This window comes from Triturus cristatus, chromosome 1_2, assembly GCF_964204655.1.
Source record: "Triturus cristatus chromosome 1_2, aTriCri1.1, whole genome shotgun sequence".
NCBI lineage: Eukaryota > Metazoa > Chordata > Amphibia > Caudata > Salamandridae > Triturus > Triturus cristatus.
The window spans coordinates 949,841,944-949,867,852 of NC_140580.1; the positions used below are offsets into that span (position 1 = coordinate 949,841,944).

At 45.1% G+C, this 25,909-nt stretch overlaps 1 protein-coding gene across 4 annotated transcripts in view; it reads left to right on the forward strand.

The window, feature by feature from the left end:
• The window catches only part of RGS3 (regulator of G protein signaling 3), an 834,919-nt gene that overhangs the window by 179,669 nt on the left and 629,341 nt on the right, over positions 1 to 25,909 (forward strand). For all 4 annotated transcript variants that reach the window (XM_085609985.1, XM_085609988.1, XM_085609990.1 and 1 more), the window contains one exon: positions 16,360 to 16,410. In XM_085609985.1, the coding sequence (XP_085466111.1) occupies positions 16,360 to 16,410 (51 nt within the window). The remainder of the gene's footprint in view (positions 1 to 16,359; positions 16,411 to 25,909) is intronic.

The following is a 25,909-nucleotide window of genomic DNA, read 5'->3' on the forward strand; positions in this document are numbered from 1 at the left end:
TGTGTCTGTTTTGTACCCCCTGTTCTCACATCCCTCCATACATACCAAACATGTAGCAGTGATAGGAGGCCACAGTAAGAGCACCACAAATTTAATGTCGCCCTTAGCGCGTTCTACACAGAATGGCAGTCACCAAAACCCAACATTCTGAATACAGTGCACGAGGGAACTTGTGTGCACAGACATAAGATGAAGCAAAGTAGAAGCACTGGCAAAGCCAATAGGTCTCACCTATGCAAGAGCTTTTTGCTTTGGCAATCTGTTTTAGCCATTATGTACACCAGTGTGGCTACTGTTCAGCATGGCCAATAGTTAATGGCATGGAGTGGTGTCTGATGGGCTAGATTGGGGTAGAGTGGAATGGGCTAGATTGGGCTAGAGTGGAGTGCAGTAGATTGGTGTAGAGTGGGGTAGAATGGAGTGTGGTGGATTGGGGTAGATTATCGTGGTAGATTAGAGTGGGAAAATTAAATTGGTGTAGATTGGGGTGGAGTAGGGTAGATTGAAATAGAGTGGAGTGGGATATATTGAAGTGGAGCGGGGTAGTGGGGTGGAGTGGGGCAGATTGGGGTTGTTTGGCATGAGGTAGATTGAACTGGGGTGGAGTGGGGTAGATTGGATTGGTTTAGATTGGGATAGATTGGGGTAGATCGGAGTGGGGGTGGGTTAGAGTGGAGTAGATTGGAGTGGTGAGGGGTAGATTGGGGCGGAGTAGATAGAATTGGAGTGAATTTGGGTATTATGGAGTGAGGTAGATCATGGTAGAATGGGATGGGGAGCATCTGAGTGGGGTGGGGTAGGTTGGAGTGGGGTGCAGTAGATAGGAGTGGGATGGGGTGGGTTAGAGTTGGGTGGGGTGGATCGGAGTGGGTAAATTGGGTGGATCGGAGTGGGTAAATTGAGTGGATCGGAGTGGGTAAATTGGGTGGATCGGAGTGGGTAAATTGGGTGGATCGGTGTGGGTAAACTGGGACAGAGTGGAGTGGGATAGATTGGGGAAGGGTGGGCTAAAGTGGGGTGGGGTAAATGGGGTGAAATAGTGCAGTGGGGTAGATTTGAGTGTAGTGCGGTATACTGGGGTGGAGGGGGGGGGTAGATTGAAGTGCAGTAGGTTTGATTGAGTTAGGTGGAGTAGATTGGAGTGAAGTGAGGTAATATGGAGTGGTGTGGATTGTAGTGGAGTGGGGTAGATTGAATCCTTGTAGAGTGGGGTAGATTCTGGTGGAGTTGGGTGGGGAAATTGGAGTGAAGTGGGGTAGATAGGAGTGGAGGTGATTGTGTGTGGGTTGTGGTAGAGTGGAGTGAGTTGTGTAGATTGCAGTGGCGTGGAGTCAAGTGGCACGTTATAAAGTTTCCTAGTGTAGGGACGTAGAGTGGAGTGGCATGGCATAAAGTGGAAATGCATAGAGTGGAGTGACTTAGAGTGGAGTATGCATGGTGTGGTAGCGGACTGCCACTACAAACCGCAAATTTTCAATTGAAATGACCATTACATTTGCACCAAAATAAGGTTTTACTGCACACGAACAAAGAAAAGTAAACGCCAAGCTCCCTTGGAAGACATAGCTTGAAATTTGACCTCTGTCTTTGCAAAGGTGACCAGATGAGGACAAGATTCAAAGGGCTGTGTTGGTAGAAGAATACAGTAAGGGGTGGCACGAACTCAAGCTGGGCAGCCTAAAGCCAGCAAATAGAAACCCAGGAAATGTGAATTGCGAACCACAAAGCCAATGGTGAACAACGTGCGGAATGCATTCCTAGGTCAGCTTTCTGAATGTCCCCAAGATGTCTTTAGCAAACCAGACGCTGTCTGGTAGGCTTCGACCTAAAAAAGAGATGAATGGGAATGAACACCACAGGGGTATAACGGGACATTAACAAAGGCAATAACCGTAATATAATTACGTCAACCTTGTGGTAGCAGATATGAATATTACAGAACATATGCAAAAGAAACAATTGATGGACGTAATGCTGGACAATGCAAACATTCACCCCCAGTCACAAGGATCTGGGTTAAATCCATCATTCTTTTGCTCAGCACACCACCCCAATTTGGACCCATCCATGCGCAAATCAGTCTTGACCCTGTTCCTTGTGGGAACAGTCCAGCCCGAACTGCCACGTCAGGTCCTCCCTGGACGGGAAACAAGCATCCTGGGACCAGTTTCAGGGCATCACCCTTCATCAGCCAGGCTAGCTTGAATCCAGTGGTGTAGTGAGCACGGGACCCACGTCTGGGCATACCCTTCCCACTTAGGGCGACATATGGAAACTGGAATGGCATGGTAAGCAAAAAAACGATGGATTTAGGCCCCGATCTCAGTACTGGGGTGAATGTATGACATTGTTCTGCATTCTGTACATCGATTGTTCTTTTTGCATTTATTACGGAACATAGCCCTTGTGGCAGTGGTCTTTACTGAGGTAACAGAAAGACCTCTCCCACATCGGCTAGTCTGTATGTCTGTTCTTGTTATGATTCATGGAACCTAAATATATCCAGTGTTCGTGGAAATAGATATATGTAGGTGGGCGTTTCTTTGTGCACAAGTGTTCAGCTCCTGTAACAGGCAAACGGGCAGCTCCCTCCCACCTTCTTTGTTTCTGCTTCGGTTGAATGAACGCTGGAATCTGTAATACCAACAGGTGGATTGTTAACGCCCCTATTTTTGAATCGGGCTCAAGTGAAACGAGGCGTTTCAGCGCTAGAACCATTTTAATGACGTGGCGGGTACACAACATAGAAGAAAACCCACCATTGACAAAGCCAAAACGCATGGATTTCATGTGCACACGTTCACACAGAAGGAGCCTCCAGGAGCGGACGAGAAAGGGCTACTGCTGCAAATTTAGACTCTCCTGCAGCTCAATGGGAGCACTCGAGTGGAGGTGGAAGGATACTCTCAAACAGCCAATAGCATTGGGCGAGAGATAAACATTCCACTATGGAGAGTGTGAAGACAATAGCTGAAACAGGCTGATAAAAGGAAGTCAGTGGTTGAAAAGGTTGGACCCAGAGCCCAGTTGAATATGTATGTGAGCCATAGGTCAGTTCAACAACTGCATTGTCAAAAAACAGACTTAAAAACTCATGTGATGTGTGGTAGAAAAGAAATCCTGCTCGTGATTCGCACACAACTCAAACCTGAGTGTGCTGTGTGTCTGCAGGAGCCACGCTGGTATCCCTAAACTCTCCTTTTGCAGATTATCGTCATGGTTTTGTTAGTTCTATTGAAAATACAGGCTGCTCCCAGAATGCATTAGTTTGTGAAATAATAACCTGGGAGTGGAAACTGTGTTAATTGCAGGCGTGAGTGATCTGGCAACTCTGTCTAAAAATGTACTCCGCATTCGGCACTAAACTAAAACGCTATGTTGCTTCACAGTGATCGGCTTTAAATGATGTAATCTGACATTTCTGACCGTGATAATAGTAAGACCGGGAAGAGGGCAGCATATTTACTGTTGTGAAACATTCTGGTATTAAAAACGGAGTAATTCCACCATTCAGGGTCCTGCATCCCTAGTCAGTGTGGTACCAGCTGTCTCCTGTATCGGGGCAGCAGCATAGGTCTCCAGAAAAGTGGAGGTGCAAATGAAAAGACAGGCTGTTCAAACAATCCAAATGTTAGTTCATTAAGAGTACAGTATATAATAAAATGGGAAATTTGCAAGGCTTAAAAAAATCTAAGGAGAAAATACGGCCCGTTGTTAAAGTTGTTATCCTTGCAGTTTTTTTTTTTTGTCTTGATCTGGTCAACCTCCTGTCTTGTCGGCCCGACACCCTGTGAATCCATCTTTCACTCTATTAAGGGACCTCCACAATTTTTTACCTCTCCACCAGGATAGTGTTAGACAGCAGTTGACATGGATTAACTCCACGTTTGCATCCAACCCATAGTGGAGGGTGACTGATGTTTCCTCACCAGACTATGGGGATACTGTTAGTTGGTGGGGGTTTAACCAGTAGTCTTGGGCACAGGCCTTTAGATCTGTGTCACTGGGACATGACCGGTTTGCTCCCTAGTGTAAAATCTCTGCAGAACCCTTAAGTGTATATTGTGGGGTATGGTGTGTTTGTATGCCCCTTCGTGGAGTCCATGATCTGTAAATGGTCATCTGGAAGGACACAGTAAAAGCTGCTCAAAATGCAAGTTGCCTAAAAGCTGCTCAGGATGGAAGCTGCCCTTCAGGTTCTTTTCAGCCAAATGGATGTGACAACCCACCTGTGGCTTTCCCAGGGTAGGGACATAGGTAGGGTCCCAGGCGCTTATCTCGGAATTTGGGGCGTCCATATTAACACCATATGCGATTCCAGTAGAGGTGACCAAACCGTTTTGGCTGTCTTGTCAGCCCTGTCCGTAGATTTACATAGTCACAGCCTATTTTCTCTTATGTCGGACTCTGTACCTGCCCAATCGCACATTCCTGTTGCCATCTGTGGCTTTCTAGGATCTTTCAGACAATAGGACAAAACCTCGGCAGGATCTCTCCAATGTACATCCGGCTGTCTGTTTGGAGCTGCACCGTCCCTTTGTAGTGAGATGTTAGGAATCTGACCCAGGCCTTGGTTGGTTGAAAATGATTTTTAAAGTTAGCTCACCTTCTCCTTTTCCCAGTTGTACGGCTAGTACACCACATTTCAGATGATATTCTGGCCTTCTCAAATTTGCAAGATGCACTTACCTGGGCTTCTGAAGGTCTGAAGCACCAGCTGGCAGATATCTCTCAAGACTAGTATCAAGTGTATGACTTTGGAGAATCTCTTCTGCTGTGCTCTGCCTGGATGAAAAACTGCAGAACTGCTTGTAGGACTGCCTCCGAAAAGTAGAGTTGCTTAGTTGTGAAGGAGAGGCAAAAGTTCCAGCTGGCTCTTGTTTTCGTGGAGAATGGCTGAAGGAAAAGAACCGGCCCATGACCCATGAGGATCTTGGCTAAATTGGCATTGCCCGAACTGAAAAACTGCTGTTTCTGACGCATGAGGGGGTTGACACTATGTTGGTGAACCTGCACTGCCCTTGACCTGCCTACATTTATGGGTGCCCATGCACCCCTTCCTTCCTAGATTCTTCAAGTGAATTATTGTGGCTGTAGTTGGTAGGTAGCCTTGATTCCAGAACAATATCACATCTTGGTGGTTGGTTTCAGAAATATCTAGCCTTTAATGAATGTTTGGTGAACCTTTACAGTTAATCAGTGCTGGCTCCCCAGTTCCAGGCAGGTTCAGTGATAGAGCTGGTATTGTGGGCACCCCCATAAACTTCCAGCAGCAAACAGCAGTTAAATATATACAAGTCTACCATCTTTGGGTGCCAAATGTAAGGCCCCTGCAGGTACTCAGCCATCTTAAACCACCAGTGAGCCCCTGGAAAATTGACCGCTGGTCAGTTATGGACTAAGATTGGTTTCCTGGAACTGTATCCAGTTCCCCTCCTTTGTAGCAGTCACCAAATCCTGAGTGACCCTACTCACCAGGCATCCAAAAACTAAAAGACACTGTCTACTTTATTGTGCATCAAGCAAAAGCACCTCTTAAAAAAACAACAAAAAAAACTTTGGAATGTGATCCACTTCACTTGTATGGTGGGTTGTTGGGATCTGGGCACCTCGGTCATAGCGCTGCCTCTGACGTTCCCAGCTTGAACCGAGAGGCGCAGGACATTGTAGTAACCCATTACCGGAGCATTCACTGGTACATTTCGAAGTGTCCACCTGAGGACAGAAAACCCAACTGTAGAAGACCCTCGTGGATTTTGGTCAATGCTAAAGTTAATATTACTTTCGTATTTTTGTGGTTCTCAAGGTTAACACCTCCATTTGCTGTTAACCCAGTGCTTAATTTGAGTCTGTGGTTGCTGGTGTGTCCCACCAGAGCTCATTTTTGGGGGGCTGGCGCTTATTTTTCCTCATTTGGCTTTGTGACCTAGAGCAAGATAGGGAAAAACACACTAGTGATAAATTAGGAGGAAGAGAAAGATGGAAAACGGTCACAAAGCAAGAAAGCAGGAACTTGGAGGAATGAGATAAAGACGCATAGAGTGCCCAGTGGTGGATTAAAGAGGAATTACATGGAATGAAGTCTACGCAGTGTTGGTATTTGACACAATTACATTCAGTAGAGCAGGCAAGGGGATTCTGAGCAAAACTTTAGGCCCGGCACCTATTCTTTTACAAGTTAATAACTGTAAAACATTTTGTGTTCATATCTCCACTCCAAAATGTGCGTTGAGCTTTCTGCTTGTCTTTGGGTTGCCTGATATCAACCGGCATACTTTATTTACTTGTTTAATATCAATCTATTGTTTGTAAAGATGATAGCTGTGACTGGACATTGGGTTTCTTCCATGCAAGCAGTGCCATACTCTTGTATGGTCTCCACATCTACATGTGTCGTCATGAGATGGCCTTGACTACTTTCCTAAATTATTCTTGGAAACACCAGCCCCTGTGGCCTTGAGGCCAGTGATAAAAGATATTGTACACCACGTATACTGTCCAGTAACCACTCGCTTTCCATGGCCCAATAAAAGCCATGGCAGTACAGAAGAGTGTGGAAACCACAGCAATGTGCAGTAAAAAAGACACATCCATACATGCGTTAGAGACAATTGTTCAAGCTTCTAGGGGACACGGCTTAGTGCACGTTTTAGTGTGAGACGCTCTCCTAGTTTAAATAAATCAAGAGGAGTTCATAACCAGCAGCCCATAAACAAAGACCGACAAGATGAGTAGCTAGATAGAGTATTTTAATAGCACACGTTATAGCATGACGTCTCTGGGTGCCGAATGAGACTGTCGTAGCTTGTGGCGCAAGGGAGAGCCGAGTGGGTTATAACAGTTTTCAGGAGGAAGTCCATGTGGGGACTCATTATGCAGGTATTACAGAAGAAAGTGAAGGTTCTTTTTACTCTGGCTTGAGGGTCTACTGTCTCAGAAAAAAGGTACAGAGGTGTCGCTCTAATGTCCTAATTTTACAATCTTGCCTTGGCGCAATAAAAACTACTTTAGTTTTCCCGCTGTTGCGGTGTAACCAGCTATGTTCTATGTAGGATGTCTCTAAAGAAAGTTAACACATGTTATTGATCCAAAGATCAACCTTCAACCCTTTCTAGTTGCTGTAAATTTCAAACCAGCAAATAATCCATTGTAAAATTTAATGTTTAGAGTTTAGTTTTTTCTCAGCCCCCCCTCCTTGGTTGCGATTAATTGGAAGAGCTGAAGCTCTATCGAGACGTCACGTTTGCCTTACCCCAACTCATGTTGCGGGAGCTGTGGGTAGCAAGGGAAGTCTTTCGTGCAACTGACTGGGGCTTGTAATAGAGTATGCCAATTGGACCCTTATGCCTACTTTTAAAACACAATATGCTTTCCCCTGCTAAAACAAAAACCCAGTGGTAACACTTAACAGAATAAAGGGGGTTTCATGGAAAGGAAAAAATAAGTTTATGATTTTGGCACAGGCAGGTTACCCCAAAAATCAGTGATTCCTGTCCTGAAGACATCGGTGACCTGCAACCACATCTCCACAGAGACTATCTTTTTTGATCTATGCAGCCACCCGGACCACCATCGGTCGCACACGTCATGTAGGGGGTTGCCATGGGTCACAGGTGCAACCCTTGCTTGTCCCTTGCGACCTCTAACACTGCATTTGCAACCCATGGCCTCGAAGGTGGCAAAAAGTGACAGGAGCAGAAGGTAAACCATGCCATGAGGAGCACCTTACTTTCTGCAGCTTCAACATTACACTTTTTGTTTGATTAAAAAAAAAATGCATTCAACAGATTAGTCCTCTTGTGAATATACCATCAAATTAACCAGATGAAAAGTTAAAAAAAATTCTAAAACTTCTGGTATACTTATTCTTAACACATGAATAACACGCATCGGCAATAGGAATGGTGGGAGATTTTTTTTTATTGCAAAGATATGCCATAAAAATAAAAGAAAAAATGGACGCGTAAACCTGGCATCATATGTTTCGTTTTTAGTAGTTTTAATTTGATTAAAAAAATAACAATTCCATACAGTTTTAATAGAACAGTATGGGTCCTTTCAAGCAGGCAAGTGTACTTAAAACCGGTATAAAATCCACCATTAGCTGTAATGCATGTCACAGGAAAATGTGATTCTTATTGGCGCATAGAAAATATGCTATTTTGTTTGAATTATTGGAACCTGAATACATAGTTTAAACAGACAATGAATACAAAAAAGTATAACGAACGAAAAGAAAAAAAATATTGGAAATGTAAAGTAGTTTCTTACCACCTTTCGCACTGAAGTGCACTTCTTTTAGGACTCTATGCATTTTATCACTGCTAACCAGTGCTAAAGTGCGTGTCCTCACTCATATAAACATGGTAGAATTGGCTTACACCTAATTGGCACATTTAATTTACTTGTAAGTACATAGTAAAGTGGTACTACATGTACCCAGGGCCTGAAATATAAATGCTACTAGTAGGCCTGCAGCACAGATTGTGCCACCCACTTAAGTAGCCCTTCAGACATGTCTCATGCCTGTCATTGCAGCCTGTACGTGCAGTTTTTAAACTGCCATTTCGATTAGTCAAAATAAACGTTTTGCCAGGCCTAAACCTTCTTTTTTATTTATTTTTTAACATATTTTATTGAGAACCATGGCTGCATAATATAGTGACATTATTGATACATCTGGCATTTTCTTTTGTTGATTTTCCAACTTATGCATAATACATTTTCTGTCATATTCTACAGTTCAGTTACAGATGTGGTTTGTCCGATGTCCGCTTTTGCGGACAGGAAGGGATCGTTTGTATACATGTAAAGCAATATGGCACAGAGTTCGATAATACCAAGCAAGTTTATATTTAACCTAACTTTAACGTTGATAACTTCTCCCTGCCCACCCCCCACCCTCCTGGTCTGCCATTTCAGATACATACAGTTGCCTATTAGGGTTATTAATATAGCACTACTGATCCTACTCTGCTTGTATTCGTTGGTATGTAGTCTGGCGTCTGTAAGGGTCTAGCCCCGTATTCGTAAGGTGTGACATTGGATTATTGCGTGGGATTGCCTTGTGTAGGTATTAGATCTAGCTGATTAAAGTCTTCTAACATGATGTCCCACTCCATAGAGAGAGGCTGTTTCCGCAACCCAGTTGCCTCTTCTCTTCTACTTGCCGCACTTTCATCACTGCCCCATTGTACCATATCTTCCTGCTAAATAGACCATAACGGATATCTAGGGGATTTCCATCTCATAGTGATGGCCTTAACGGCTAGTATAAGAGCAAGGTCCAGGAATCGCTGTTGTACTTTCTGGGCTTTAGTGCGCCTACAGAGACCCATGAGGCACTCTAGGATACTGTCCTCAACTGTTGTGTGTAGCCTTTCCCAGGGAATGTCGAATACCATACCTATAATCTTGTATACGCGGGCAGGTCCACAGCATATGAATAAAATCCGCCTCCTCTCCCTTGCATTGGGGGCAGCAGTGTTGGGCCTCTGGGAACATACGGTGTACTCTCTTTGGGGTAAAGTAGGATCATTGTTTGAATAAATTTCAGTTTAACATTACGAGATACCCTCTTGGGATGCTCAAGCATGCTCGCCCAAGCTTTGTCGGTGAGTTCTATGTCTGCGTCCTCCGCCCACTTTGTTCTAAGAGTTGTGAGTGTGATTGCAGCATGTGCCCTGATGCCAGTGTATAACCATTTGACTAGATGGCTTCCTTTCTCCATGTAGTATAGTAGATGGACCAAGACATGTTGTGGAGGTTCCGTGCGTTGTGGCACCCATGTTTTCCTGATATAATATGATACTACTGCATGATCTAGATATAAACGTTCAGGTGCTCCAGTGATCTGCACGAAGGTGTCCTGGTCAAGGAGGTTACCATCGCCAAAGAAAGCTCCAACATCCTCCACACCTGCCTCTGTCCAGACGTGTATTCTAACCTTAGTAAGCCTGCCCCTAGGGGTGGGAATACCTAGTAATGGTATATTGGTCGAATAAGGGGTTGCTCCTGAGGTATACAGCAGAGCTATCCTTCAACATTGTAAAGCGGTCTTTAACAGTGAGGGTCCTTCTGGGGGGATTTTGGCTTTAGGCAGGATCAGGGAATGTAACGTGCCCCGGTCAATATCCCTTGGTGTATATTCAATTTCTTGTAGATTCCTCTCCGCTGTCCTGTAGGACAGCCACTGGAGTTGACAAGCATAGTAGTATGCCCTGAAGTCGGGGACCCCCAAGTCTCCCTTGTGGGATTCTAATTGTAGTTTCTGGAGGCTCACTATCCTGCGGCTCGTACCCCAAATGAGTTCCACTAGGATAGTGTTCAGGGTGCGGAATATTAAATGCGGGACCACTATGGGCAGGTTCACGAAAAAATATAATAGCTGGGGGAGCACCACCATCTTAGAGATGGCAATCTGTCCCATCACCGATAGGGGTAGGGATATCCAAAAGGCCACACTCGAGCGTAAGGCAGTGATGGCCTTCAGTAAGTTGCCTTCCAGTTGGTCCGCCTGTGACCTATATACCTGTATTCCTAGGTATTTAAATGTGGCGTGGGCTACAGGTAGAGTATATGTGCCAAATTGTAACTCAATCTGTGTGGGGTCCATCTTGAAAGTAAAAAGCATGCAATTTCCTCGGATTGATAACAAGGCCTGAGATCTTTCCAAAAGTGGAAAAAAATAGTGGGGAGAGGTCCGGCTTCAGCAGACAAATCACGAAGATAAAGGAGGATATCATCTGCATATATGGAGGTGAGGTGGGCAGTGCCATCAATGGGTATGCCTAGTTGCTCAGCGGACTGTCTCAGGGCTATTGATACAGGTTCTAGTGCGAGCACAAACAGCAGGGGGGACAGAGGGCATCCATGCCGTGTAAACCTGTGTATCCTGTACTCGCGTGAGATATGGTGGCCAGTGCGAGCTCTAGCCGTGGGGGAGGTGTAGAGTAGGCCCACCCATTTGAGATAAACCTTCCTTTTTAATACATGTGTCACCCCTAAGGTAGGCCCTGGACTGCCCAGAGGGCAGGGCGTTGTGTATTGAAAAGGTAAGACATGGTCTTTTAAGTTTTACATGTCCTCGTAGTGAAAAACTCCTACATTTGTTTTTAATACTGCAAGGCCTGCCTCTCCCCATAAGATATCTTTGGAGTAACTTATTGCATTTAATAAGCTGTAACTTACAATTCGGAGCAGGTAGTCAAGTCGAGTTTGGGGGCTTAAGAATTGTAATTAAAAGCCATCTTTAATGGAAAAGTAGATTTTTTTTTGTTTGATTTGTTTTTGATTTTTTATTTTTTTTATCACAATTCTGAAAATTCCACTTTTTGAAAGTTAACACAAGGAGATGATGGACGGAGTGCTGAAACTTTTCAGACACTCACCCCCCCAGTCACAGATCTGGGTTGAATCCATCATCGTTCTTTAGTTCACTGAGCACCACTCAGGAAGGACCTGGTTTGGCAGTTCAGTCTGGACTGTTCCCATGAGGCACAGGGTCAAGAATGATTTCCATATGGCTGGGTCCAAACTGGGGCGGCGTAGTGGGCAAAAGAATGATGGATTAAACCCAGATCTCTTGACTGGGGGAGAATGTTTGAATCATTCAGCATTCCGTCCATCATTTGTTGCAGTTACACTTTTCGAAAGTTGGCATTTTTTTCCTAACCATTTGTTTCCCGCAGCCTGATCCTGGGTCACATGACTTGGTGTAGCTGGCAGTTGAACTTTGTGTATTCCTCTCAGACAGTGAGACAAAGGGAAAATAGGTGTTGGCAGGATGTGCTACTCTTGATTGAACGAGGGAGAGGAGCTGTCACCTATGACACTTGCACATCACAAAGGCACTGCCTAAGCATTCTTACAAAGAGATTGCCACTAGTCTTGTGTGACCCCATTCCAGCTGGGGCCATTACAAGGAAGATGGGGGATGTCTGACACCTCAAAGGGTTGGATACCACGAAAAGCTTCCTCCACTTCAAAGTGGGCACCAGGTATAAATAATGGACCACAGACCCCACCTCTTCAGTATACTTCTGGACCTATGGACTCTGCCTGGAAGAAGGACTGCTTTGCTGCCGAAAGGCCTGCCACTATGCTGGACGGTTTCTCTGAAGGGCTGCTGACCTGCTGCCAGTGTGAGAAGGACTGGACCTGCATCTTTTGAACCCAGGCCCCAGAGTGACTCCTACCTAGAGCCTCGGGGACAGAAGGCTCCAGCAACCTTGAACCCAGCACCTGGACTCTGCCCTGCCAAGTGGTGCCATCCCAGGACTGGATCCTTGGAAGTGGGCGTGAGCCCATCTGTGGATCCAGCAGAACCGATGAATTTCCTTTGCTATGGGGTGCAACCCTGAGCAGAACCAACGCATTGCTCTGCTGCATGGACTTTACCAACGCAATGACTTTGCATTGCAGCACAATCAGAACTGCCGCTGCATGACGAATCCCCGACGCAAACCCTTACATTGCAAGCCTCTTGTTGACTGCAGCCTTGGCAATGACGTAGGACTCTGCATCACAAGTCCTGTATCTGCTTCGGAACCAGCCGGTGTACGACGTGTCCTCAACGCAGGACTATGCATCACAAGTCCCTTTGTAGACGGCCTCCTCGGCGTCGCTGGACCTCGCATCACAGCTTTGCAGACAGTGCTGTCTTAATTCATGGGCATGCTGTGCAGTTGTCAGGGGCCCCAAAAGCATAGGGGTCCAATGCCGACCAGAAGTTAACACACATTTTCCGTTAAACATTTTTATTCTTGTGAGTGGTTCTGTGGGCAGGGCCCAGTGCACTGCTTTGCCTGGGGGCCTATAATGATGTTAGATGGCCCTGCTTGCAGCTCCTCAGAACAGAAGCTGCGTGATACATCTCTGACCAGGACCTTGAATCACCTCGGCTGCATGGTGTATCCTTGATGTGGCACTCTGCAACTCTTTCCCACCAGGTTTTAAGGTACTTTTGTTCAGCTGGTCCGCACTCCAATGCAGACACGCTTTACTTGTGTCTTTTTTCCGGTCTAGCACGATCAGATATCCTCGGTTGGCGCTTTGTCCTTTTTGGTACTATATTCACTGAAATCTTTAAAATTGCTTATCTCCAGTTTTGCTGATTTTTGACGTTTTGATCTTGATTTGTTAAAATTCACTCGAAGTTTCCAAATGAGTGTGAGATTTTTCTTCTGTTGTGTTTTCCCTTTATTACCGTTTGAGATGCTGCATAAGTACTTTACACATTGCCTGTAAGTTAAGCCTGACTGGTCTGTGCCAAGCTACTAGAGGGCTGAGTACAGTTTAATTAAGGTTTGCTTATGCCTCACCCGGACAATGATTGTGGTTGTTGCTTAGGGAGGGCTTCACCTCCCTCAACCAGTAACCCAATTTCTCACACTCCTGATCTATGAAGATAGTGCCGTTTTCTGAGAAGGAGAGGGGTCGCAATCAATGAGGTTGGAATGGCGTGCCGTAGAACTCTGGAACACCTGGACCCTCTGCAGGACACAGGCGTCTGAAGTTAAAGCCCTTCAGTTGTGAAGGAAGTGTGCTAATTGCTCCCCGCACCCATCACCTCTTGTTGGGGGGGAAAAAAGTCAGAACTCTCACCTGAATTAATTCAATGGAACTTCCCCTGTGGGTTGCTTCTGGTTCTGCGAGACTTCTGGAAGCGCCTGGAGGGAAAAAGAACCGCAGAACCTGGTTTGATCCTGCTACTGCGAAAACCTTGCAGTTGAAAATTCTCTTTATTAAGGCCTGCGTCTTATCTAAATGTGAATGTGGAAACAAAGTTGCCATGCTGTTTATTGAACGGGTTGCCAAACAAGTCCCTGTGCGCTACTGCACCCGCTTCAGAGACATGAGATTTTCCATCTGGGTTCAACCTTTATCAGGAGGGACCAATGCCATTCAGTAGATGGGGCGGTGTCTGCGTTCCTAAAGAAAATGATAGCCCTCTGGGTCCATCCCAACAGGACATCCTGTGGAATGAGGGAGCATGTTTGGCCTCCTCTGTCATGTCCAGGATTTTTGTGAGGGGCCCTGTCCTGACACGATTGTCAGGAGCTGTCGATGCCCTTCTTTGGGTTCTAATGTCCTTCCCCAGGAATATGGTAATTCTAACATCCATTTCAGGAGGTCAGGGCGACTTTGCCCTTCAAAGATGGGTGTGGGTATTCTGCTCGGAGGTGGACCCTCACCCTTAACCTCCAGGAAAAAGAGAAGTGGTTGGCCACATAGGTAGCACCCTTCTCTGCCGGGGTCTATTCAGAGGAGCGTGGGTGTAGGAAGTCCTCTGGATCTAACATGTCGAAGGTAGAAGTGCAAGCTCCAAATCCACATGTGAATGGTTACCGGTCTGGTGTGTATGACAGGGCGGCTGTGCCCTCAGGATGAGCACCTGTTGACTCTGCAGGTTTCCTCCCAGTTCCCAGGGTGTTGGGTTATGGTATGTTACTAAGTACTTAAAGAGGGCACATCCACCATTGGGTCTCTTGGCGCTAGAGCTTCAGAAGCAATATCCCAGTTATGCTCTCTAACAGGTCATTCATAAACCACCCTGAAGAGCTGAGTCTTCAAGAGTTTTCTAAATTTGGAAAAACAAGTAGACCTGATATCGGATGGTAGAGTATTCCACATGCGAGGTGCAAGTGCTGAGAAACTGGAGATAACCAACGTCATCGTCTTAAAGAAGATTCAAATGGGAAGGTCTTAGATCCTGACCAGGTGCATATTTGTGGAAGCGGGCTGAAACAAAGGCTAGGCTGCAACCCTGTAAGGATTTTAAAAACAATGCAGCAGGTCTTGAAGACTGAGCATTGCTCAATTGGTAGCCAGTGCAACTCCCGCAGCAGGGGTGTAATGTGACACCTGCGGAGTAGTTGATACAAGAGCCTGATTTTGAATTAATTGAAGCCTGCCGACGAGGCCCTTAGGAAGGCCCAAGTAGAGTAAATTGGCATAATCCACTCTAGAGATGATCAATGTAAGGATGACTTGTTTTAAAGCTTCAAAAGAAAGATTACCAGTGTTTCTAATTTTCTAGAGTTGGAAATAACAGGCCGAGACTATAGCCCTTAACTGGGGATTCATTGTCAATTTGGAGTCAATCACACCTGAGTGGGGCAGGAGAGTGATAGGAAGGCTTTATTGAGTCTAGCAAAGGTGCCTATATCGACGCCTGACTCGTTTTTCCATTTAGCTGGCCGGTGCGCCGGTGGATTACCTTACCACCCGACCAGCTGTAGGGGGCCTAGGAGGCAGGGTTACTCTAAGCTCAAATTTAGGGCTTCTGAAAAGACGTATGCTAAGTGCATTAGCTGTCTCTCAAGAGCCTCAATGGCAGAGGCCACTGCTTGGTGGATAGAGGCATCAACCTCAGAACTCCTCATCTAAGGGGAGGATGGAAACCGATTCCTTCTCCATGTAGGTGCCTTCTGCCTCTTGCAACATAATGGGCTACACTGAAAGTGCCGATAAGCCTGCAGTTTCTGGCAGGCTTATCGGTGGCGCTGAAACGAAGCCAGCTACATTTTATGTTCCAGAGCGCATGTAGGCGAAGAAAGGGGGCTCAGAGGGATGAAGATGTCTACCTATATGGCACATTTTGCGTTCTGAATGGTTGAAGATTTTTTCTGATACATTTCCTGGTGGTTCATGGGAAAGGTAGGTTTTGTTAAATATTGAAGCCTGTTGAAAATAAAATAAAATGGAGAATGGAGCATAAATCTTACCGCCGGTCCCGATGTAGACTTATCCAAGAGTTGAAATCTGTAAATTGTTTAACACCTAGGCACATGAGTTACTTCTTATGCATGTGAACATTTTTTAGGTAAAAATTGGATTTCAATGCTTTATGTAGAATTAAAAAATCACAATTGGGGAAATATGGTTTTGAATATTCAGACATTCTCAACAAGATTTCGGACTCTAGATGGTTTAAGTGACTGTGAGCAACGGCTTCGGACCTTCTGTGTCCATATTTTGGAAATATTCGGTTATTTATCTGAATCTGGGTTATTTACCTTAATTGGGGAATTTTCTCATGTTTATAGACGGGTAATTTTAACATCAGATAAGTCCTGCTTTTTAATTGATGTACAATGCTGTCTGTATGTTAATAAAAGTGTCCTTTACCTTGGATGCCTTTACTCTCCGGTCCTGCCACTGCTCTCAGAATGACACCGACCGTGTTTCACAATTTATTTGCTTTGTTGTAGTTTTGAAATATGCGTTGACATTGAGTACGCACACATTGTCGTTCATAAAGGCATTTTGTTCTTATTTAGCAAACATTATTTCTATAACGCATACCACTGTGATCAAATATTTTGACATTCATGTTGATGTCTTTTCTTGTTTCAGGTCAGCTTAAGTTATCGGTACATGCCCGAGCTCAGGTTATTACACTCCACGGTAAGTAGAGTTGAGTTGTTACTGATCTTAAATTTGATTTTTGAACCATTTGGAAAAGTGTGTATGTATCATCGTTAGCTGCAAAAATTGTCGCCAAATCTTTACATAGTCCCACCAAAACGACCTCCCTGTCCCCCAACTTCCTCAGATGTACTTCTTATTTAACTGCATTCCATGCCATTTTTAGGTCTAGCGTTAACCAAGGCCTTTTGATTTTACCCATAATTCTATGCATATTTTATTTATGTGTATGGGGCTTTCAGCCAGCCCTCTTCTCACATTGGTCATTTGTTGTGTCATTCACATTTTCTTCTGTCCTCCTGCTGCATGGGGAAAGGAGTCCGGCCACTTTAGCAATTGACTACTTTCACTGTGAGTGACAACATACTGTAGTTTCACAAGAAGCACTTTTGCACACACACAAAGTATTCGCCTTCAGTTCCTTGAATTACTATGACAATGTTTCCTTTTTGAAACAAAAAATGCTTTTATCCACATTTTTAGGTCTCGCCTACGCAGCGCGCAAGCGTTGCTATGCAGTGACCTCTTGGAATCGCTCCAGGCTTTTGTTGAAACTTGTGCATGTTTTGCACTGTTTCCTATTGGTACTCGTGCATGTATGGCGTTTACCTTGCGGGAGCGAGGCGCGGCGCCATCTGTTTGCAATTATCGTGCCCACTGCTGCTCGCTCCCGTAAGATAAACGCTGTTGATGTGGACTTTCACTTTCGCGGCTGCCGTGCGCACCTCATGCTTTTCTCCCTCCCTCCTCCGCTTGCTCCTTCCCCTTCTGCCTGTCTCCCTCTGTGCGGGCCTCCGAGCTCCCGCGCTTGTCTTTCTTGCTTCGTATATGAGACCACAAAGCAGGAATGATTGTGAATGAGGGGGTGGTGCCGCGCGCTTGATCGTGGGAGTGAGATGCATGTCTAATAGACGGGATCTGACAGACGTGGCTCGGTAATATGGACGCGGTGTTGTAATGACGGCTCCGGACCGTGAGCTGCGAGGTGCCGCAGCAGCGAAAGTGTCCGTTCCAGCTGATTACCCCGACATGTACTTACATGGCTGGGATTAAACCCGCTAGGGTCGGCTCCAGCCTGCTCCGGCCCAGCGCGGCCTTGAACTCCTGACAGGACGCAGATCAGTGCAAAACAGCTATGCGCGCGGGAGGGCTCCTCTGGCAGGGAGCAATTAGCGGCAGCATGCTGAGCTCAGGAATGCGCGTGCCGCCCTCCTCTGGAGAGAAAAGCATAAACAGGTCTCTTGCCACGTAATGGGCAACTCGACGGCCAGCTTTCTTTCATCTTGCTTGCACAAAATATTGTAACACCTAAACGACCAAATGAGGAGAACCTGGACTCACCGAGGAGAAGGGAGGCGGGGCTTGCATGTGTGACTACAAAAAAGCTACTGGTACTGGTCGGACTGATAAGATAAAACCCCTGGTGGTGACTGTAAACTACTACTGCAAATCTTTTGCACTGGGCTCCCAAAAAAACTCACTGACAGGTCGCAGTGGTTACAAAATGAGCCAGTCCAAAGCGTGAGTGCATAAAAGTTGTACTGATATGATTCTACTGACTCCTGGTAGACTGAAACAGGCGATTCAAAGTTCTATGCAAGAGCGCAGATTCAATAGGTGCAGCAGGCTTAGGGGCCCACTGAACCATGATTGATCTTGTATTTTATAATTTAAACAGCAGCTATGGGGGCACAATTCCTTCCTTGCGCTAGGGCCCATGACACACGCTATTATGCTACTGAGTCTATGCGATGGACACTTGGCCTATTGGAGCAAAAAGACAGGTACCAACAGAAACTGGACATCACTACAAGCCTACCAAAAATCTATGATCCATGCACTCAACGGGTGGGCCTTCACGCGTTTGAAACACGCAGGTGGGGGTGCAAGCCATCCAGGGCCCCAGGAATATTCTGATTCAGTCTTATGCTAGAACGGAATTACGAGTACTTCAGCCAGTTCCTGAACAACAATCTATTCAAATTTGTTTTCAATTGATGCCCATGCGACACAGGAGTTGCAGCAGTTAAACATTGTAATGGGGTTTTACGGTAGCTGTGCACTGGTTCTAATATTTCTATAAGTGCAGCAGTCTAAAGTGGTGGAAAAAAAGTTGAGGGTTTTGGCATGGCACACTGACCCATTGAATTGAATTGCACAGGACATATCTGAATTCTCAATAAAAACCGAAGGTTCATAGAATTAAAAATAGGCCTTTAATTTACACAGAAACCATCATGCAAGCCCTAAAAAACTTAGTGGTTGTACTAAAACTCGAGTAAAGGAAACCAAATTGTATTAAATGTCTAATGGCATGCTGCATGAACCTGTGTGCGATTTCAGATGCTATGTTGCGACCTAAGGGGTACAGACGGTTGTGTTATAAAAGAAATTCACTTACACCTTTCATATTTCATACTTCTAAACAGAGAATGTTTTACCTGCCCCCACCACTTTCCGGGCCGAAACACGGTTTACTGTAAAAATCAACAGTAAAACAACTCAGAGAGAAAAAAATTAGGCTAGAGACTTTAAAGAAAATAACATGAAAATGGGAGGTCCAACCAGAAACGCTTCCAATTTGGCAGTGATCACACTCCAGTGGCAGAGGTCCAAGTCCTAGCCCCACACAATCAAAAGCATGAATACCTCACCCCCACCCCGACTACACAGGCCCGTGTGAGAAAAAAGTTGAGTGGATACATTTCATAGCTCCAGTGGAGCATGCAGGGTGCTGGTCAGGATTTTACAGCTGATGACTATCAACCAATAGCGAGGGCGGAGCTGCCTACCATATGGCTGCCATTAATATCTCTACGGTGTAAAAGGGCAGAATGTGAGGTTAGAAGGCCTGGTAAGTGTAAAGGACAAGCATTTGCATAGCCATTAGGTCTCGCCTTTTGGACCTTATAAGTATTTAGTTATGCAGCAGGCCCTAAAGGAGAGACCTATTGGCTATGTCAATGCTTGTTTTATATATTGGTAGGCGCCTAGCCGTTCCTTCAACATTAAAGTTTTACAAAAAATATAATAAACATAAGCATTTTTAGAGCCAAAAAGAATAACAACCAGTGGCAAATCAATTGGATGTGCAAATCCTTGTCTTGTATTGCTTTCATTCTATGTACTCTTCACCAGTCATAGGTTAACACGCTCAGTGTGAAGCTATAACCCTCTTTGAGTCCTTACAAACATTTAGGGCCTGATCTACAAAGCCATCGAGGGATCTACTCTAGTCTAACTTTTGATTGTCAATAGAAAGCCTGCGATGCAGAGGTTTTGGTTGCTCACTCGTATTTCTGGTTCTGCATCGTAGAGATCTTCATTGAAGTCATAAATGACCTTCCCAGCATTTTCTCAGCCATGTGTATGAATACTGTCAACTTTGGTATCTTAAGCATAACTCTTCATATTCATCAAAAGGAACTGGCTTGAAGGCAACAAGATCAAAAGTAATTTCAGATACCCCTCAAGCCAAGGGGACCGAGTTCCACAAAGCAAAAATCAAAAAAGTTTCCCCCAAGAACAAACTAAATTAACAAACTATCACGCATTCAACACTCAATACCATACCTAATACAACACAACCAAATATCACGGAAGTTTGGAAAAAATCTATAAAAACGATATTTTTAATGTTTATGTATTTGTATTTTTGTGCATATGAAATTTTAAGTGTATGAGGTTTAAAGGAGGATTATTAAAACTATATATTTGTTTTCAAAATTCCGTGGTATTTGGTTGTGTTGGATTAGATATGCCATTGTAAATTTTGAATGAGTGATCATTTCTTAATTTAGTTTTTTGGGGGGGAAAATGTTTGATTTTTGGTTTCTAAGAGGCAACTGCCAGTATATTGCATGATGGGACTGGAAACATATAGCCTTTATAAAGGTACAATCAGCCGTAGTTTGCACTTGGTTATTGTTATGTAATAGCAGAAGAAACCTTTGGAATCTAGTATAACTGCTTCGAAATGAACCAATAAGGCCTTTGGCATTGGCTTGATACCATAAATAACACAGACTTATTGAAGTGCGCATTGGCGAACAGCCATCATTCTTAGTTATACAATTGCAAGAATGCTCAAAATTACAGTTGATTAAACAGTGGCCAAACCCTCTAAAAAGAGCCCGACAAATTATCACGGTGAAAAGCTTCTACCCCCAGGTATGTTAGGGAGATGACCAACACCAAAACACATGCCTACTATGGTAATCTTTGAGTTTTCATGTAACAAAATGCCTGTTTAGCTATCCTCCATTAAATTCCTATTGGATTTAACCAACATTTTTCACATTGACTTAGCCCCCATTACAAGCTCAGACCTACGGTTTTGAGTTTAAGCTTTCCCACAGGCAACTATCAGGCATACATTCATAAAATTACAAATGTATACAGAATTATAGTTGGAATAACAAACTAGTATCTCTCCAACAAGGCTCGAACGAGTATTAGCACAGTGCAAGTCTTGTATTTCCGAAATTAGTAACGTCAAAACCCTTGCCTGTTATGGTAATCTGTGAAATTCGATGCACCAATATCTATGAGAAGCCGCTTTGCAGACTTTATTTCAGAGTGATAGGAACCCACCCATACATGCCTATTGTCGTCAACATGAGCGTTTCACAATAAGCATGTCCTTCCTACTACCTTTATCATAACTTTGCATAATAAACAGCAGGAACATTGGAAGTTTAGTTATAGAACTTGAAGTACTGGGTATTTTAGACCCAGCGGTGCAGGGGCACACACCCTATGACTTCTGGGTTTCACCCTGTTCCGGACCTACAGAAACACAGAGTCTTCTGGGTGAAGTCAAAGATTCGTTTATTGGCTGCAGACCAATGACAGGTATCCTAGAAGTACAACAGCGTGTATGTTCTCAGGAGACTGCTGAAAATCATAGGAACGGGCTTCTCCTTAAGTACAAAATATCATGCTCCAGGCACACATTCCTTGGTTTACGATATGGCCATATAAAGGTATACATTACAAACGAAAAAGCAGAGTCATGATGACCATCCCACATTCCAGTTCGGCCAGCCCACAATGATTTACACAGTAAGGTTCAGATCCCACATCGGATGTCAATAGACCCCCCAATAAACATGAGCATCTCCTGTTTTGGGAAACAAGTCTTAAAGCAGGAACAAGCAGGTGTGGAAGAGATTAGCCGGGGGATTGTGTAGAATGAAAGGGTTTTATGACGGGTCAAGCCCTGATGCTAATCACAGGTGGACGGAGGAAGGGGAGCTCGTGAGACCGGTTTGACCTGGGGCAGCAGAGCCAGCTGCCCAGGTCACAGAGAAGTCAGAGGGAAAGCCCATGTACTGTGAGGCCCGTATTTATTCCATCATAGCCTATGTGAGGGCAATGACAAGATGGCCACTGCTTCCAAAATGGAACCCGCGTAGTGAAGCAGAATAACGTGTATGCAGTGCATTCATAGCTAGAACGATATATAAAGCACTCGTACATGCCGCATTTACCATTTGCGGTTTGTTAATACCAAGATAGACAGGGGTAGAGCCCTGTCCCCTACGCGGTCCCGAATATTAAAGTACGACAGACCCTCCTTTTGCCCTTACATAGGCAATCACTATACTCATCTTAATCCGAGTCCAGGTCAATGTTCACAAAGTCATGGAGATGTTGCTGTAGCATCATCCTATTACTTAGTTCGTCCCTCGATACAGGTTTCCTTACACATAAGGTAGCACAGAGACCACATATCGCAGGAGCACACTGTATGCACAGACAGAACAGGAAAAGAATGGCTAAGATCATTCCAATGACCATCAGAACTTTCCAACCCCAGGCAGATATCAATTCCCAGAACCACCCCACCAGTGACCAATCTCCCTTATCCACGTGTATGGATTCAGATATTTTATGGAGTTTGGAGATGGCTTGATACACTGTTGGAGCATTATCTGGTATGAAAATGCAGCAACTGGATTGGATGACCTTGCATACCCCACCGCGGTCTGCAAGAATAACGTCTAGAACCATGCGGTTCTGCAGAGTCATAAGGCGATCCGCTTGGAGCTCAGCTGTCAGATTACTAAGGGCACCAGCCGTTACATTGACAGTGGATTCAACCACACGAGTCAGTTGTCTCAGGTTCCTACTATTGACCATAGGTCCCCAAAACGGCAGGAAACCCAAGAAGAAGTCTCCCGCTTCCTGACCGGCAGTATCCTCCTTACTAATCACACCTCTCAACTCTGGTCTTGTGATAGTCAGAGGCGGCAGTAAATGTCGGCGGTAGCAAGTTCGCAATATAACATGTGCCCGAGAAATCAGGGGGCAGCCATGTATATGCTCGGTCATTACAGATGAAATATGTGCCCTTGGCAGCCAAAAACGCAGGGGAAAACTGTGACGGGAAGGTGTACGTTTCAGTACAGTCACTTCTTCCCAGTTGAGCTCTAGGATTCTGACCATTACCCTGTAAGCAGAACCGACCCATGTGGGGTACGACCCAGATTGGAGATGAGATTTTCCGCAGCCTTTCACCCAGACTAATACTATACCCCGTCGCGTTCCATCCTACATAAGGTCTCAACTCTTCTTTGGGAATGGATGAGTAGGCATCGATATCCCTACTCATATCGGCAACTCCTTTCATCAAAGCCTTATTATTGGTGATAGGTCTGATGGAACGCGGTTGACGAGGGGAGTATGTATCTAGAGCATAGAGAAACATGGTTTGGAATGCCCATGACGATCCATTGTAACTGTACGGCAGCACCAGGTAGGGAATACCCTTGTTAATGGTATGTGGCATTAACCCACACACCCAGCAATTGGTCGTATTCATTACCAGTTGGTGCTGGTGCAAGAGCTGGATAAACGAGTTATTTACAAACTCTGATCGTCTGGTCTGTTCGTGCTCAGGCAAAGGGTGAAAAGAGTGAGAGGAGGCAGTAGAAAGAGGTATAAGCTGTTCAGTGGGTTCAATGGGCTTTTGAGCGGAGAAAAACACAAATCCTACAATAAACATCATGATACTACACAGTGTAAAAAGGCACAAAAAGACAAAACATTTACTTTTTACAATTCTACACATCCTTGCGTTAAAGTTCATTTCCTCAATTGGTCTCTCCATCTTAAAAAACTCCATCCTCTACTCGGGCCGCTCGCGGTGGATGAGTTTCTTCTGCTAAGGAGTACGCCTGTCAGTCCAGGGAAACGCCCTAGACCAACCAGAACCGTTGACCTAGCATCTTCGGCCTGTACCCCAAAGTCTTGGCACCGCGACCCTGCGGCAGAACCCGGATGGTGGTTCGAAAAACAAAAATCAAGAAAGTCCTTCAGATGGGGGAGCAAAAATGTCAAAAAGGAAATAGTGAGGAAATCTTTATTTGTCCATGGGCCTAGGTCTCAAATTATAGCGGAGACGGCCAGGTGCTGTTTGGTCTTGGAACAAAAGTTCAGGCTCTGTGGTGTCCAATCGATTTGACAGTGGCACAGCCTCTTGCAGAATATTGTCACTCTCTTGGTCTGAAACTGTGTCTCTTATGCGTGCGTCACTGAATGGTACAAAACGAGGTACAGTGTCTGTCTCAGAGTCGGCGATACCCTCCTTGACCCACTGGTCATATGGCAAAGGCAAGGGGACTACTTTACAGTGGGTACCATGGATCCAGTGCTTCTTTCCTTTCACTCGCACTGCTGATCTTGTCGACAGAAGAACAAGATGAGGGCCGATCCAGCGAGGCTCGTCGTTGCTCTTGCGCTGGAAATTTCGGACTAGCACCCACGCACCAGGGTTGATAGGGTGTCCAGGAGGTTCAGAGGCTTGGGGAAGAGTATCATGTACCTGTTGGTGCAAAACACGCAGTTTAACAGTCAAATCATACAGGTAATCGAGCAGTACTGGATGTTCTATCTCACTGAACTTCATGGGCCTCGGTACACCCCATACATTGGCCGGACGGCCAAAGACAACCTCGTAAGGGCTAAGCCCCACTCGTGAGTGTATGGTCATTCTGGTGGACAGGAGTGCTAAAGGCAGAGCGTCAGGCCATTTAAGACCGGTGCTCGCCTGGATTTTGGCCAGCTTGAGCTTTAAGGCTTCATTGTAACGTTCTACTAATCCAGCTGATTGGGGGTGATTTGCAGCATGGAACTTCTGCTTTATCCCTAGCCCTTCACATACATTCTTCATCACCTTACCCACAAACTCACTTCCATTATCACACTACACCATTCTTGGCATCCCAAACCTAGGGAAAAACTCTTTCACAAGGGCTTTGGCTGTGGATAGGGCAGTGTTATCTTTCAGAGGATAAGCCTCTATCCATTTTGAGAAAGCACAAACAACCACCAGTACATATTTCAGGTTGTTGCATCTTTCCATGTGAATAAAGTCCAGCTGCAAAACTTCGAATGGACATGATGGGGGTGCAAAGTGACCAGCTGGAGTTGGGGTTCCCCTACCAGGGTTGTACTTCAAGCATACTATGCAATTCTTGACCACATTCTCTGCACACTTGGGAATCCCAGCATTCTGCCATACTGGAGCCAACAACTTGCATATACCTTTCGTACTGATATGCGCCATTCCATGTGCCATAGTAACCACTGGAAGCACGTATGCATCAGGCAACAACCATCGCCTATGTTCTGTCAGATCAATCCAACAACCATTCTCATCCAACTTACCCATACTTTCTCTCCACTTGCTTAACTCTTCCTCTGTGGCTTCAGCTTGAAGCGACTTCACACTCTCTATTGTGTTCTCACACATTCCCACATCATTAACCCATCTTGCGGGGCCTGCAACATACATTCTAGTCTTCACATTCTGTGCTGTTTCTCTCGCGGTCTCATCAGCAAACGCATTTCCACGTCCAACATCATCTGTGACTTTCCTGTGCGCACTGCATTTCATGATCGCAACTTGCAACGGTAGGGTCAGTGACTCAAGGAGATCATTCACCAACTTGCCATTCTGAATTTTAGCTCCATGCGACGTCAGGAACCCACGCTCCTTCCACAGTCGCCCAAAATTATGAGCCACGCCAAAGGCGTACTGGCTATCTGTGTATATATTCACTCTCATTCCTTCAGACAACACGCATGCTCTCGTGAGGGCGATTAATTCTGCTGCTTGGGCCGAATTATGTGGCACTCGTGCAGTTTCCACGACCGTGTGCAAAGTCGTGATAGCATATGCAGCAGTCGTGTCACCATTAGGGAGCTTGAAACATGAACCATCTACCCATAAAGTGCCATCACACTCAGTCAGGGGAGTATCTTTTAGATCTACTCTCCCTTTCGTCTCTTCTTCTGTTCTGAACAGACAGTCATGTTGCTCAATCTCATCTGAGTCTGCTGGAATTGGCAACAATGTAGCTGGATTCAGCGTATTGCATCTTTTTATGTGTATGTGATTTGCTAACAGTGTAAGTTCATAACCTGATAATCGCGCACTAGTCAAGTGTTGTGTCTTGGTCCTATTTAATAA